At 40.3% G+C, this 17,240-nt stretch overlaps 1 protein-coding gene across 6 annotated transcripts in view; it reads right to left on the bottom strand.

Moving 5' to 3' along the window:
- Window positions 1–5,296: 5,296 nt before the first annotated feature.
- Window positions 5,297–17,240, bottom strand: part of Imp (IGF-II mRNA-binding protein) — a 93,336-nt gene continuing 81,392 nt past the window's right edge. For all 6 annotated transcript variants that reach the window (XM_067351511.1, XM_067351512.1, XM_012361358.2 and 3 more), the window contains 3 exons: window positions 16,706–17,062; window positions 16,121–16,372; window positions 5,297–16,003 (listed from right to left, as the gene is read on the bottom strand). In XM_067351511.1, the coding sequence (XP_067207612.1) occupies window positions 15,761–16,003; window positions 16,121–16,372; window positions 16,706–17,062 (852 nt within the window). In that variant the 3' untranslated portion in view covers window positions 5,297–15,760. The remainder of the gene's footprint in view (window positions 16,004–16,120; window positions 16,373–16,705; window positions 17,063–17,240) is intronic.

Below are 17,240 nucleotides of genomic sequence, written 5' to 3'. Positions count from 1 at the left end.
TTGCGGACTGCAAATATTATAATTAATTAACATATGTAATAGGTACGTTTAAATGCCATTCGGTTTCTGTATAACTCCTTCCATCGTCTCTCTCTCTCTCTCTCTCTCTTTCTCTCATCCTCATTCTTTCTCTTTCTCTCTCTCGCTCTCTCTTTCACACATACACACACTCTAGTATCTCTCTTATGTATTGTATAATATAGTTAAAACAAAAGAAAAACTGCAAAATATATATGGCGTATGTGGTGTAGATATATATATGTATATGTAATATATATATCGATGTATATAATATAAATTTCTATGATAAAAATCTGGCTCGTTAATAAACTCTTAAACATTACAGGTGGAGAGAATTGATCGTTTCATTTCCTTTTTTTCTCTATAGTGCGTGTATAGATGTGTGTATGTGTGCAAATGTGTGTCGCGCGTGCACGTGTGTCAATTTAATCTACACAATTAGCCATGAGACCAGAAAAAAAAGTAAATCTGTTTTGAAAGACCGCCAAATTTTAGCAAAGGCGTTTAAAACCACAGTGTCTTCTTATTATCTTGAACAAATCTTACAATGTTCTTCTTTCAGTTTGGATTCAGTTTATGCAAGTTTGCGTGATACACATATCTATTTTACGTCTGCAAAAATAATATGCGTAAGTATATTGTATGCGTCATTGAAAAAACACGTGGCTTTGAAACATATGTCATACGTTTGTCATGCGCGCGCAAACATGTGCGTGTGTTGTGTATTGTGTATCTGTGGTTTGTTTCAACGTCTTTCTCTTCGCTATCAATGTAATACAGGGCAATTCCTCACTGTGTGCCTACTAAATTTACGATCCGAAAATACCTTAGCGGTTGCTCTTCCTCCAGAAATGGTGTCCTTAATTTGCCAAATATGGTTTAAATTTCAAGACACGTGCTGAGCATCGAAATGAATTTCTTCGTCCAAATTACATTTTTTTCTTCGATCAAAAAGTTTCGAGCTAAAAATTTTTATATCGCCAGATCTCGAAAGCTCTCGTTGTCTAATTGTTATTTTGATTGAAACAATGATGCCTACATAAATACGTATTTTATACACAATACAATATAAATTACATATATATACGTATATGATAAAATAAACTTTTTTAGGAGAAAATTTTGTTTTTGAGATCATATAATCTTGATCCTGAAAATAACAATCAATTCTGATTGAGATAATCCTATTTTTAGAATTAAGTAATACTAAAAGATATAATTTTCAAAAAAAGTGGTGATACGATCCGTCAATAACTGGCAATCAGCTGGTGTTTCGAGAATGATTTAGCGAGAAGCGACAGATGGAATTTGAATTTTGCATCTGGAAGAAAGCCGCCCGCTATTTTTTTTCTGCCTTATTATACGCCTATGTACGTTTTACTTCCTATGCTCTTGTGTACTTAATAAGGATTATTCATATAGAGTATGTAGTATGTAGTAAATATTACTCACTAAAAACACTATAGATTTTTTTTCTTCTCTCCTTTCGATCGAAAAGTTTTATGCGCCATGTTTGGTGCTGCGTTCGTATGAATGTGGTGTCGATGTATGTCTGTCTTTCGTGTGCGATGAGATCCATGTGAATTTCGCGATTCGAAAAAGACGATTCGGGGCGTGGAATGAGTTGAGGAAAATAATTAAGAAGAAAGGATAATCTGCGTGTGTGAAAAGGAACAAGTCAACGGAATCATGATTAAAATACAAACAAAAAAAAAACTGTAACGCGACGACGCACAAAATTTTGCGAATTTATGCGGAAAGGATAGCTTAAGAATGATCTTTGAAGAAAGAAATGCGTGTTCCTCATTCGACAAGGAAATACTTTCTCTTTCCTTCATTTTTCTCCCTTTTTCTTTTATTTCCTTTTTTTACGAATATTTTTACGAGTTTTAAAGTTTCTTTTAAAAGATTATCTTGAAGCAAAAAAATTAATAATAAAGAACAATTACGTTTATCCTTCATTATTAATTTAATTACTCGACTTGTTGTAACTTTCGCAATTTGAAATCTCAGATATGATCACCCCAAAAAATCTCTATTTGATACAATAGAACGTTTTAAAGAAGAACAATCTGAAAAAGGGAGGGACATAAAATAAATTTGGAGAAACAAGCGTGGAACGTGCATTTCGCGTTTCTTCTGCGGTCGCAAAGATCAGAAAAAAATCGTCGAACACACAAAAATATATAGTGGCAAGTAGCACTAGTAGGAGTAATTGTAGTAGTAGGAGTAGCAATTATATAGAACTTTTCCCTTTCTAGATAGAATAGTAGTGATTAAAGTAAATTAAAGTAGACAAAAATGAAATCAATTAGGGCGAAATTATCATAATCGCGGGAAACGCGATCCCCCTGCTATGCAAATCGGCCGATTTCGCTGAGACGATCGCTCCTCGCTTCTCGGTCGTTACTGATTTTGTTTGGTATGATTCACGATGATGGATCGCAATCTCCCGCCGGGAATTAAAATATAAAAGAAAGAAAAGGATACATTATATACCTAACGTAGCGAGTGCGAAGCGAATGCAAGCGCGGAGACTGTCCCCGTCGGCAATGCACAACCTTTATCTATATACGTATACATGCGCGTATCGATACCTCAGAGCAAGAACGAACGGTTGCGCGAAACCCGAGAAAGAAATCAACGAAATATCATTTGTCTTTCCAGGAAGAAGATACAGCCGGAATACTTTTGTCACGTCTAAGATACGGCGGGACGACGCCGACTATTCTAGCTTCGAGGTATCGAGATATCGATGTTGAGAAAGTGGGTGATCTCAATGTTTATCCTCTATCTCTTTCCTTCGCTTAATGATTAATATTATCTCCCATGAAATGCGTTATCATCGTTTTGCACTCTCTCTCTCTCTCTCTCCCTCTCTCTCTCTCTTTCTCTTTCTGTCCCCCCTTCCCCCATGAATACATGTCTCTTATTATTTTGTGATAGCATTCCTCGTTTTTCTCTTCTTTTTATCTCTTCTATTCATTATAGTAACGGCGAGACGGCGCGGCGCCGCCGCGTTCACTATGATTATTGATTGATTATTTATTACTTCGTTTATGCATGCAATCATCGTTATACACGGATGTGTGCTTTCTTCCTTCCTCTCTTTATCCTTTTCCTCTGCGTGTACCTCGGCGTGCGTATATAATAATATTAATATGTACGTATATTAGTATAGAGATACATATAAAAGTGTATGTATATATATATATATTTATATATAGTATGCGTGTGTGTGTATATTGTGGCATAGACATGTCGCTGTATGTATAGACATATCGGTGTGTCAATTGTGTTATGTTACTCTAAAATTCCTTTTTCCTACTGCGCTAATGAGGTTTGGCCCTTCGGTCGCCCTAGCGTCGTGCTGGGTCGAATCAACTTTTCTGCTCTCTCTTTTTATTCTTCTTCTTCTTCTTTTTCAGGTATATAACATTTGCCTCGGCCTTTTTTTTCTTGTCGTTTGCTCTACTGCGCGAAAGCTGCGTTCTCGTTGCTAGCGAAATAAGAGTTTCGCTCTCTCGTTCTGCAATTGCTTTCGTTTAATCTGCCTTCAGTTTTTTTGTTATCAAAGCCTTCTTTCTCTGCGATCATGAATCTGCACGGATTGATTTTTAGCAATTCTTTCCTTGTCATGGCAGTTTGTATATTTGCGCGGTCGTCATCTGATATCTTCGCCTTTCTTGTAATATTCTTCGTCGATATATTTTTTTTCTTAATTTGATTATCTTAAAATTCTTAATCTAATCCCTGACACATTATTTTTTTTCCAAATTTTAGATGTTTGAAAATTTATATTAGCTTTTTCTCTCTTTTTTTCTTTGTAGAAGTTTACTTGTACTTTGATTATCCCGAAATTCTAGATTCAATTCTTCATCGACTTGCTTTTCCAAATCAAACATTTAAAAATCGAAATTAATTTCTTCCGTAATATAAATCGATGTTGTTTTGATTACCTCGAAATTCTTAATTTAATTCTTATATGACATTTTTTTAAATACAATACTTAAAGAAGCGAATTTTTTCGTTGTTAGAACAAATTAATATTGCTTTGATTATCTTCTCAAATTCATAATTTAATTTATAATCAGCATAATCTTCATTCCTAAAGAAAATATCTAAAAATTTAAACTTTCCTTCTTCTTCTTGAAGATCGTCTAATCGACGTATTCTTTCTACCTTTCATTCTCTTATTCCTTCTTATTTGAGTTATGTTGTAGCTGTCGTTATTTGCGTACAGTTGGAAAATTGTTGTGCATTCTATTGTGTATTTCTGTTGCTCTTTCTCCTGATTCGCTTTCTCTACATCTAATCTATTCTCGCCGCTGTCCACGGACGAGAAAACACGAAGCGAATTACGCCTCGAATCGAGAAGATTCTGGAAGAAATTTCGATATACAGTAATCGTATCGCAAACACGTGCAATCTGTCTAAATTTCTGTCGAATTCTTTTTAAGTTTATTGAACGTAAATGTAAAATTATGAATAATAAAAAATTTTAACACACATTAAAATTAATAAAGTAAAAATTTATAATTATATATCATTTGTATATTAGAAGTTTACTGATATCGAAGAAACAGTAAATGCTCAATGGATATGTTCGAGTCTGGTCAGACGCGGTTATTATAAGAGCAATAAATCCATTAAAAAATCTGCACCATGTATTTGATTTTATTGTGGTCCCAATAGTGGTCCCCTTCAAATCGTCCTGTTTAAATGCGTGTGTTGATGCGACGCACTTCAATCGATCGACTGATATCAAAACTCCCCGTCTGCTACTGCAACCATATCAGATCACGGGATCTTCGCCCAGAATCTTTTCGATTCGCAGCAACGTATGTACATAGAGCGCGCATCTTTTATGTACACATGTACATATGTACAACGTGCGTTTCGCATATTTGCTGCGTCGGAGGATACGTTGGTCAGAGGATACGCCAGTATTGAAAAACAAAGCGAGTCGATTAACCCGGCAGTGGTACGGTCAGGGATTTTCACCGGACCGGCCTCTTCCACAGCTTCTCGAAGAACGTTGTCGAAATTAGTTTTTCGATACGTTTCGTGCATCATCGCTGAATTACAGTACAACTCGTGTTTTATTTGTTATTTTATTACCAAATAACATACTTCTGCATACCTTAGAACTTAATATAACTTCTTTGTATGATTCGTGTATTGAAATAGATTTCATCCATTTTCCATTTTTTTTTTTTTTACGCCAGACGGAATTGAATGATCGGAAGAAAATCGAAATGGTGCATCACGTATGTATTTTACATTACTATATTTATTGTTCAAAGTAATCGGAACATGATCGATATGCATTAATATAGTCGTCTTACTATATATCGTTTAAAGTAAAGGAGAGCACCTAAGACAAAATGTTTACCACTGCCGGGCTAAAAGTGGCGTCTGAGCGATTATCGGCGGTAACAGCGCTGTTTTGAAGTTCGGTAAAACATAGCTTCTCTTCCTGAGAGTGTCGTTTTCCGAAAAAAATTGTCACGCTGGCGAGTAGGAAAAACCGTACGCGCGCGTACGGTCTGCGCTATGTCGTGAGAAACAAGCGAACGAGTTAACAACACGACTTTATTCACGAATAAACATGTTACGTGCAAATTAACGGAGAAAAAAAAGATAAACGACGGAACGTAACGCATGAGCGAGGAACAAGAATCCTGTTTCCCGAAATGTATTTTCAAGGACTTCGTCCGCCGATCGCTCGAGCATCCTGCCGGAGCTATATTCTAATTTCTTCCTTTTTATCGCTCGGTGCAACAAGTGAATATAAACAAAGACAAAAAAAAATAAGAAATAAAGAAAAAAACCAAGATTAAAAACACGGAAGGAAAACGCGAACAACTATTCTTTTCTTTTTTTTTTTTGTGCGCCTGACAGCATTTTTCACTTTTCTCGTTTTCGTTTCTTTTGCCCTTTTCACTTAATTTCGTAAAATTGTAAGAATTCTTGTAAAAACTTATGAGGTAGCGATGGCATTACGTGATTACCTTCTCTATTTATCCCTCTCAATCGCGCAATGACGGAGTAAAAGGAAAGAAAAAAAATGATTTGCTTCCTTCTTCGTGTATGTGCGTGTGTGTATATAATATATGTATATACACACACATAACACATATACATATATATACACGGGTGTTCCTCCTCCGTGTGCGCCTTTTCGCTTTCTCCCGGAAACGGCTATTTTGGGTTTTAGTATTATTAATCTCGTCTCGACATTATCTAGTGTCCGTTCGGGTCGCCTCGTCCCGATGATGGCAGTGTATGGACAGCCTTTTATGTCAAATAGTTACTATCATGAGGTGCGATCCGTGGATAGAATCGTACCTTAAATCCTGAGCCTGACCGCACAGTGAGGATCTCGATCATATCTATTTTCTTCGTTTTACTTTAATCTGTTGCGCTTTTAGAAAAGCGCATACAAATTTCATCGATTTCATTGAAGTTAATAACACATGATTTGGCAACATTGATATGATTGGGAGTGAAAATTTTGGGATATTCAACGCAAAATCATTTTTGGAAAATTATCGCGCGGACAATTCGTATTGTTTCGCGTGGATTAATACCCTACCGTGCGATCGCTTTTTGCGGATATGGTCGTCCCTTAGCGTAAATAGTCAGTCGCAAAAGTTTCGGTAGCAAAGTGAGACGAGGCGCACCTCTGCGGAAAACTGCGTACAAAATTGTCGCTAATTGGCGCTCGATTTTTCTCCTCATCGTCTGCTTGCTCTATCTACCTCTCTTGCTATCTCTCTCTCTCACGCACGCACACATACTGTCACTCTCTCGCACTCTCTCCTCTCATTCGCTCGTCTTCATTCGCCCCGTTCGACGAACGGCTTATTTACGGGTTGCACATAATCTGGCACGTCGACTAATCATCCGCCTCGCGTTAATTAAGTTTAAGCTTTACATATAATATATATCTATGTACAACAGGTGTATAGTGTATATGCGCTGCGTAACTATGTATACATAGGTATATTTTCTCGGGGGATCTCGGGGGAAGGATAAATGCAGTGTAGAGAATAAGTTATATATCCGCGCGGCTCTCCATCATAATGCCCATTATTGGCAACAATAGGATAATAATAGTAGATAATACACCGGAAGTCCTTCCACTCTTTCTCTCTTTCTCCCTCTCCTTCTCGTCGTACTATTCTTTCCCCATTTTCATTCGGTTCCATTCCGCTTAAGATCACCTTACGAATTACATTACATCTCTCCTCGCTTTTTGCATTCTTCTAGCGTTAATAAACGCTCTCTCCTCTGTTCTTTCTTTCTTTCTTTTGTTCTCTCTCTCTCCCTCTCTCTTTTCACTATCTCTATCATCCGGTGACGTATCACGTCTTAAGAGCTTATCTGATATACTATTTGTTTAGCGGTATCAACCTGTCACAGTAATAACAATGCCCAAGTGTGTATAATAAGGCCTTCGACTGCCGCCACGTGCCCGGTCCCAAAAAACCGTTCTCTGCGCCGAAATTATCGATCATCTACATTTGATTTTTGCCAAGCGGACGTTTGGTCGCGCCCGAAGCGTCTGGATAAAAAGCTTCTCATCTTACTCGCCGAGTTTCTGATTCGAATAATTTTCATCTCAGTAAACTACATTTAATTATATTAACACAACAATTAGCAATAGTTCTGATAATTTCTGAAAATTTTCGATATTTCTGTCATCGTGGAATACCAATGCGCAATTTATCCAGGCACTGCTAAGATCGATCGCGATGTCCGATCGCTGTGCGTATTTTCGAAGAAATGATCACCAGTCTTGATCGAAGGACGAAAAATCGGTTCAATCTCTCGTGCTCGACTGAAACTTGTGAGCAAGTTCGAAGAAAGCGGTCATCTTCTACTTGAAATTTTTCCGGCGGCCTTATCACCATCCTGCACCGCACTTACTCCCAATCTCTCCTCTATTCGAAACCCTAATACTAAAGCCCAAAATAATCTACCACTTCTTGGCCGCAATCCGCTATTTCTGCTTTATTTGCTTCCGTCAATTTTTTTCCCCTCAAAAAGCTTAGATCGCGAGCGCGATTTCCCCAAATGGAAAACGTGCGGGCGCGGTATTTAATATTAAAGTGTCCTTAAATCAACCTCTTATCGCTATTTATTATTCATTAACTGCTATTATCAATTAAGACAAGGTATCCTGCAACCTGTTTGAGTTCCGAACGGGTAGCGGTCACGCGACCCTGGACGCGAATTGTCTTTCGTTTGCTCGCGATTGTGATCGCGGTGATGCGGGATCGATAAACGATCGTCCGGATTACATTGCTGCATGCCGGAATATACAAAGTGCGCACAGACAAAAGAGAAACGTAGAAAGAGAGGCAGAGAATCGGATAAACGAAACGTTTCTTTATATATATCAATATATATATATATATATATATTAGCATCTCGTTTGTTCGACTTTCTGTCTCTCTTCCGTCTGTGTGTACCTTTTTGTGAAAAGTCCGATATACCGCGAATCGCGCAATTGTTACGCGTTAAACGTTGTCTTTTCTTTCTCCGTTTGCTCTTACAGGTGTAAAAAAAGAAAGCGTCTAACGCGTAACAGCTACGCGATTCTTTAAACAAGACAAGATCCGCGCGAACGATGAACGGCACGGATCTCACTTTGTTCAAAGAACTCGAGTTAACTGATTACAGTCGACGATTTCTCGATTTCGTTCCCGATTGCAAAACTGCGGGTACGAAGCATACGAGCGATAAGTCGGTAAAACTGTGTGTGCGAGAGTCATTGGAGACACGTTGACGATGCTGGACGTTCGTACAAAGAAAAATGAAATGCTTATTATCTTCCGAGGCTTGTGTGATAGCTGAAGCGTTCTCTAATTTTCATATCGATTGATCGGCAGGAAATAAACGAATATAGGAAATTTCAGCGTAAATGTGAAAGGGTTCGTTTATTTTCTATCGATCAATCGATGTAAAAATGAGGAAACGAATATTTTACCTTAATCTGCCTGGTATGTACAATCTTAGCCAAGCTTAGTATAATCTTCACTTTTACGCGATCGTATCGACGGTAAAATACTCTAGAATACTAACATTTAGCGATAAATCGATTTTGTACATTTGTTTGTCGATATCCCTACCAGTAGATTAAGTTATACTCCTCGCGCCTCTAAATTCGCGCGCCTCGCGGGCGCGCGCAATAATTTATAACGTTAAAAATCTTTTTTTCTTTCTTCATTAAGTTATCATTATTATATTAATAATTTCATCTATTCAATCATCGTTTGTTATACTTTATTTGATTTGTACATTCATTTTCTTTCTCTCGAGCGTGCGAGCGGGTTGTCTCTCTCTCTCTCTCCCTCTCTTTCTCTCTCACTCTCCCTTTGTCTTTCTTTTTTTTCTTAGCGTTCTTTCTTCTGCTTTTTTTTTTTTTTGTTTGCTGAGGAATCGGCCGAACAATGTTCCCTTATTCCGTTTTCTAATCAAAGAGGCTGCGTATTTATTATTTCTCGAATCGAAAATATATAGCTTTTATCATTTTTTTTTTTTTATTTTTATCTTGATTTTTGTCTGATCCAAAAATTCGTCGTAATAAAAATATCCCAAAACTGAAAAACCCGATAAGCAAGTGAAGGTGTGAGTTTTCATGTGCAAAGGCACATCGGTTTGTCCGCGGGAGAAACGCGGCGAGTAACTTTCTCGCGAAATTTTAAATTTATGTACATTCGTAAATACAATGCTTTTCCCGAATCCGCTCAATATCATAAAGAAAAAAAAAAATACTTCACTGCAAAATCAAATTCTTTCCAAAGAATTATTTTTCAAACATTACTATTTATATCTTACGCGTTTCAAATTTTTTTTTTCTATATGTAAATGCTAATACAAATGTAACATAACGTTCTCAAAAATAGATTTCGTCTTCGATTGAGTAACGAATTTTCGCATTTTCCCCGCGAAACTGAAGTTTTATTTGTTAATTTAGAAAGAGATACTCCGAAAGAGGGCGGATGGGCGATGGTACCCGTGAAAAGTCGGTTCGACGAGGTCACCGCGTGCACACCCGCGCACCCCACGGTGCCCTCTCCCCGACGTCGACGAGTCTCTGTAATAGGGGCGATTCGCGTGTCTCGCTTTGCGTTGTGCTTCTTTCCTCGTGTACGTTGTCTGGACGTTGTGTTCTCTCCTCATCGACTCGAAATTTTGAAGTGCGGGCCAAAAAGATATCAAACATGATCTCGAAGTAGCGTAAAGTGATTCGTCGATCATGAGAGTAAACGAAGATTCTTTTTCTGTTTTTTCTTTCTTTTCCCTTTTTGCTATTTCCTTTTGCCGTTTGCTGCTTGCTATTGCCTTTCTGCTCTTCTGTTTTCTTGCCTGTTTCTGCGTTTTTTGTTGCTTTCTATTTCTCTGCCTCTGTCCTATTTTGTCCCGATTTATTTTACAATCTATTTTACTAATATTTTGCATTTGTTGTGCGAACTTATTTCTCTTGTCCCTTGGCACTTCCTCCCATATCGCAATTTTTTTTTCTTTACAAGCTCTGATACAAATCTCTCTCTCTCTCTCTCTCCCTCTCACTACCTCTTTATCTCTCATCATTTAAATATTTACGCTTGATAAATAACCGCGAGGCGCGGATCCGCGGGCGAGGGTACTCCTTTACAAAGTACGACGACCCGAGGAGTCTCTCGCATAAAACTGCGAGGTTCCACTACCGAGTTCCATCACGCCGACGGCCTTGCCGAGCGGATCCGCGATCATCGCTTTTCCTCGAAATATATTATTAAATATATTATACAAATTTATACCCGACTAAAAAATATCGTCACAATCCCCCCTCCCCCCTCCCTCCCACCCCACCCAAAAAGCGAGCGAGCACAGCGCAAAAAGCTGCGCGCCTCGTCCTGATTCGTCCCTCTATAACGTTAATTTAATCCGTTCTCCCGCGAGAATCACTCCGTTTCGCCTCTCCTCTTCTTTCTCCCTTATCTTATATTTAAAAAAAATCTCTCTCTATTTTCTCACACCCTTAAAATTCATTAAGTTATTAAAAACATCTAACAAAAAAATATTGAAAAAAGAAAGATTCGTTTCAAGTCCTCGCAACAAATGTATCAAAAATAGACCTACGTTTTCAGGCCTTTCTTTTCCTTTAAACACGTTCACTTTTAACACATTGTTGAGGAGACTACAAGCGAATCTTTCTCGCGCCTCGCGCGATACAGCAGAAAGAAGGAAGACTCGCGTACTCGCCGCATATTCGACGCTAAATCTATGCTTATCTGATCCTCACGTTACATTTGGACTGATAAGCTTTGTTCTTAGAACTAAAAATATCACAAATGTCGGCCAACTTTAATCTCAATATCATTAATTCTCATTTTTTCCAAGCTGCAGGTTTGAAAATTGCGTTCTAATTTTTATAACACAAATCAGAGTCGTTTAAAAGTTTAATTCTTTCTTTTTATGTTTCTGGAAAAAGAAGGGAGAATCCGTTGAAATACAGTTAATGCCAGCTAATGTTAATAGAAATGGTTCTCAATACTAGGAAAAAAAAAAAAAAAAAATCAATTGAGATTGCTATCAAAGTCAATCGACGACGATGTAATTAAATAAATTTAGACGATCGTATTTAGAATCAAAGATACGGTGAGACGGTACGCCTTCGCTTTTCGCTGCAGGAAAAAAGCTCCGATCTTATTGATTAACACCCGCGAGATAATGCTCTGCGCGCGCACACTCCGGAAACTCCGTCCTCAGCCTTCCCCGAAATAAAAAAAAAAAAAAAAAAAAAAAAAAAAAAATGATCAAACATGATATCATATCACCTTTTTTTCATCTCCGTCCCTAAGTCTCTCTTAAAAACTCCATTAGCCTTATTCATCCTTAAACTCGTGTATCTTTGTACTAAACGCTTACCGAACGCCGAGAGTGTAAAATGGTGGGCCTCATAGAAGTGGCCCGTCGTGTCGCCAGACGTGGGTCGCACCTCGTGCTCGAGGTTTCCACGTGCCGGCGTCGTCGCAGTTTCGCGCCGATGAGGCCGATCGAACGCAAAGAATGCGTTGCTGGACAATGAAATTCCAGCAGCTTGGTGAAAACTACTTGTCGATTCGAGTAACAAGTAGCAAGAGAAAACAATGTCCGTTCGATGATTTAGACAAACACGTATTGAAAGAATGGACGCTAGATTATTCCCTTTTGCCGTTCGTTGCTCGAATCAATAAGCAATCAACGTCATCAAACTACTTGAATACACTGTCCAGCGACTCATTCCTCTCGATCGATCGATCGAAGCCGAATTGGCGCGAGACCGCGCGTCGTGATTAGTAAGTCCGTTTGTGTTTGTTGAATTTTCATGGTCACGCTTAATAGCCGCGCTTGGGCGACTCTCTGTTTCTTTTTCACGATTCTGAGTCCAATCTGATTTATCGCGTTCCCCATCTCGCTTTCGCCTGATCTCCCTGCCACGCGATCGGTCGCCTGAATCTCTTTTTTTCTTTTTCCCCCATCCCGTTCTGGAAGCGTCTCGGCCGCGCGGTTGCGTGGCGTCACTTCGAAATCTCCTCGAAACTCGACGCAGAAATTGCGACGCGATGTATTCGGTCACGAATATACCGCCAGACATCAGGATTGCCTCTTCGAGGCGTGATGTCACTGTTGGAGAACAACGTCACTGTTGCTCTTTTGTTCTTCGGATCGCTACGAATATATCTGGATTATTCTCGATCTCGAAAGGAATCTTTTGGCTCTGCACAGCGGGATAGTAATGGCCGATTATGCGCGCCGCGAGTCGCGATACCGATCGCGAGGTCGAGACTAATGGTCGCAAAATCGAGCCACGCTATTTTCACACTTTCCGATCCTGAATCCACGTTAACTGTAATTTGCAAAGTTTACAGGAGGGCTCGCCTAGTTTCGACGGAACGCACCTCAGTAAAAGCTCAGTCTCGACTCTCGTCTCGGCGACGCAACCTTCTGCGATGAGCAGCTGGCCGCGAACAAACTACGCTTTCCAGCCTCTCTACTCTCGCCTGTTCTTCTCTCATTCCTCCATCGTCGCTCATTTCTCTCGAAATGATTTTGATTTCAAAGGAAACGAGCAACGTTGAAGAAGTAAGGAAGAAATAAAACGCGAAAGAATCAGTTACTTATTATATAATTACTTATAATAATTGACTACTTATAACATAAGTAATCAATTACTTATCAATTAATAATTATCAACACACGCACACTCACACACTATTATTCTTGGTAAAAGTAAAAATCCCTGAAAGTTTTGTCGGTTCACTTTTTGTCTCCCTTACGTCCCCCCTCCTTCGCTTTGTCGCTTTTTCTCCCCCTCCCTTTCTCTCTCTCTCTCTCTTTCTCTCTCCCTCTCTCTTTCTCTCTCCCTCTCTCCTTTTCTTTTTCCTTCTCTACCTCTTTTGCTATTCCTCGCGCGTACCGACAGTCGCTTTCTCATTCTCTCCGTGTGTTCGAAACGTCCTTTCTCAATGTTCTTTGAGAAAGGAGAAACGTGGCTGAAAATAACATCCGTGCCATGTACCGATCCAATAATACACGCTCAAAATAATTGTCTCTTCCCTTTCAATTCCCTCTTTTCAATTTTTTTACGAAAATAAGAAAAGTTAGAGATAAGAGACAATTAGTCCGAGCATGTAGTTACCGGACTGATATGCAACGCGAACAATTTTCTTATCTTTAAACTTCTCACCAAGAACTAGAGCGTGAGAAGGAACCAGAGAAGAATCATATATTTATTTACACTTCCTTTTTCTTCTTCTTCAGCGTCATCAATCGCGATCTCACATTTCCTGTTGCCCTCGACATCGTGCTGATAATTTATCAACCTCCTCTCTCACATTTCCGTGAATATTTGAATTGTGGAAGGGAAAATCGACAAGTTGTCATCGTGACATCGAGGACAGCGCCGACGAGACATAGAGTCATTTGGCACAAAACTGGTTGAATACGAGAAAAAGAGAAAAAAAATAAGATAAAATAAATATCTGACTCTTCTCTATCTCTCTCTTTCTCTTATTCTCGTAGCTTTTGGTAAAAAAAACTGCAAGAAGAAAAATAAGAAAATTTGAAAATAGTAACAAACTTGAGGCGAATAGAGCGTACACGACACATTTCACTTCACTAATACGAAAGCTCGTAATCGTTTCTTCTTTGGTATTACGTGGTGCGAGGAGGGGCGGGTTGGGGCCGCGGGTTGGTCGTTTTTTTTTTTCTTCTCCTCCTTGAGACATTCTAGCTTACGCCTACGACCGCGAACGGATGTGCCGTTCCGCGGCGCACGGTCTCGATATCATTTAAGTCCCGTATTATGTGTATTCAGTGTGTCTCTGGATTGTGATATAAAAAACTGTACCTAGCTTGCGTTTCAGTTTCATATTCTTTTTTTGTTTTTTTTTTAAGAAAAACCGCTTTCCTCCTGTAGTACTAGTATGAAGTAAGTAAATAGCGTATAGCAATAATAGTAGTAGTAGGTAGGTAGTAATAATAGTAATAGTTGCAGTAGTAGTAGGTAGTTAACAGGTATAACGTAATATGTAATTGTCACTTAACCTCTTTGTATACTATTAATAACTTTAATATTAGATAGATTTCTTTTTTTTAGATATTAATCGGTTTCTCCCGCGCGTGGTTTCACTTTCCTCTATCGTATTAAATCTTTAACCGTAATGCAATGAGGTAATAAGGTTGTGTAATGTTTTTCTTCTTTTCTATTTTTTTTTTTTTAATCAGTTTGTTCTCGTCGTCGTATCCTATTTCATCGGCGGCGGTGGTTTCGTTAGCGCTGCGAAATTGGGTCGTGCGCGGCTGTGCGTGTCGCTTCGTCGCTATCGCGGGGTGGGTACGAACGAGTTTGCGCGCAGGGTGCAGACGCGACGCGCAGAGCGAAGGGGAAAACGATTCTCGTCAACGAGAGCGATTGTGTCTACCGGCAGTGTCTACCTGAACAAGGCCAGGTCAGATAGTACGCCTGGCGATTCTCCGTTCGGTCGTAACGAATACGCTTCACTTCTTGATCTTTCCTATTCTGTTTCGCATCTTGTGCCGGAGTCGTGATTTGAGAATCACGACCGCCAATACAAATAATCTCGCGATAAGACAATACTTATCCGCTCCCGCTAGCGACGGGACGTTCACATGAAAAATAATATTATTCGCTCGTGATTACATGGTCGATCGCGATATATCGAACCGAACAGAGTCGCCCGGCTTCGTTGACTCCTCAGATTGACTCTTGCCATTGAGTCTCGGATCCTTTGGAATTAAAATCCTCGTTCAAACTCTCAAAATTAACTCCTCCGAATGCCGGATTCGCCGAAAGCTACGAATTAACTCTTGAAACGTCGATTGACTCGTCGAATTGAAACTCCCAAATCGTTACTGGAATCTAGCTAGAAGCTCAAAAGAGTCAGCTCGTAGAGCCGGCGAGTCCGCAAAGACTCGTTATCGGATCTTGGATGACGTCGAGTCAACTCCTAGAACGTTATCAGCGCTCGTCTTCCCGTCGCGATCCGCGCGTCGCGCATTCTCGTTCGGAGGCCCTCCCCCGCCGGGAAGGGTAGCGCGCGCCCCGCGAAAGGAGGAGGTGGTTGCGATAAGCTCGGCCTCTCGACGAGAGAGAATGTCAAAGCGACGACGAGGCCACTCCGGCGAGTAAAACGGATAGGCGTTCGTGGCTTCGGTCCGCGTCAGGTGAATATCTTCGTTACTGATTTTGCGGCGACTGTGGCTGCTGCGGTGGTTGCTGTTGGCTGGATGGCGAGCCGCTCGATTGCTGTTGAGAGCCAGACTGCGACGTCGTGCCGCTTTGGGAGGTGGCACTGCCATCTCGCTTGGAACGGGAGGTGCCTTCCTGGCTGCTACCGCGACCGGCGCGTGAGCCAGCACCGCCGGTCCCACCGGGAGCGGCCGATTGCAGTACCATGGCGCGAATTCTTCTCTGTGCCGACTACAAACAAAAATTGCTCGTTATCGCTTGTCATTGTCAGCTTGTCTTTACAAAACGTATACACTCATATTTACGAAATGTATGAAAGTTATATGAGAAATTAGCTTCCTGAATTACCTGAACGGAGAAGAAGGGGCCGATAATATGGACGGTGGTTTCTTCCTCGGCAGAAGGAGGAGTAGCTTGCTGTTCCGACAGTTTAATAACGCTGCCGGTCACGCGTTGCAACTCCCTGACGTTTTGGCCGCCTTTGCCGATGATTCGGCCAACTTGAGTACTGGGCACGAGAATCTCGATGGTCAGTCTAACGTCCTCGGTACCAGCGACGTATCCCTCCTCTCGCATCTTTTCGAAGATCAAATATTGGGCCTGAAATTGCAATTTTCAATGTTACATAAAGCGAAAGAGTGCACAATTATATTTCTATTTATCTCAAAATCAGCGGATGGAAAGAAATTAATGTAAAATGAAAGACAAAAATGTTGAAGGGTCAAACGGGGCCGATCTTCACACGCTTGGTTCACTGAGATCGGTACGGGGCCCTTTCTTTAATATTCCTGCTGATTCAAGTTGATGATTAAGAGACAGCATCCACCCAAAATACAGCAGGTTACAATACAACCAAATAAATCATAAAGTGAGGTAAAAATCATTTCGCTCATAAGGATCAAGGAACTGTGAAATAATTATGATCACACTCACCTTCCATTGAGATTCCGGCGAGCCGACGATGGTGACTTTTCTCTCGGTTTGCTGCTCGGCTGGTTTGTCTTGTTCGAGAGGAGCGATCTTTACGCTCGCGCCAGAGAACCTGATAATGTTGCGAATGTGCGAGCCCTTGGTGCCAATGATGGCGCCGACGCTGTTGTTGGGAATGTAAAGGAAGGTCGTCTCTTGGGTGTCGCTGGCAGCGATGCCCTGCTGGGGTGGCAGATTGCCCTGGAAGGGATACGGGGCGGGTCCTGATCCGTAGAGGCCGGATCCGCGAGAACTATAGCTCATACCGGCGGTGGACATCATGGCCATCGGGTGCAGACCAGGGAACATCATGCTTTGAGGCTGGCGAGAATAACGATCGCATCGATTAGAAGCTTCGTCGCGTTGCGCAATAGTGTACCTACGCGACTTATTTCGTTCTAAGCAAGACGCTATCAAACAAAATCCATATCATATCTTTTCAAGTGAAAATTTAACGAAAGGTTCGTCATATTAAAAATTTGCGAACTTTTTACATTAA

The sequence above is a fragment of the Linepithema humile genome, chromosome 3 (assembly GCF_040581485.1).
Source record: "Linepithema humile isolate Giens D197 chromosome 3, Lhum_UNIL_v1.0, whole genome shotgun sequence".
In the NCBI taxonomy this organism is placed as follows: domain Eukaryota; kingdom Metazoa; phylum Arthropoda; class Insecta; order Hymenoptera; family Formicidae; genus Linepithema; species Linepithema humile.
The sequence above is the reverse complement of the archived record's forward strand: the minus strand, read 5'-3'. Positions and strand labels throughout refer to the sequence as shown.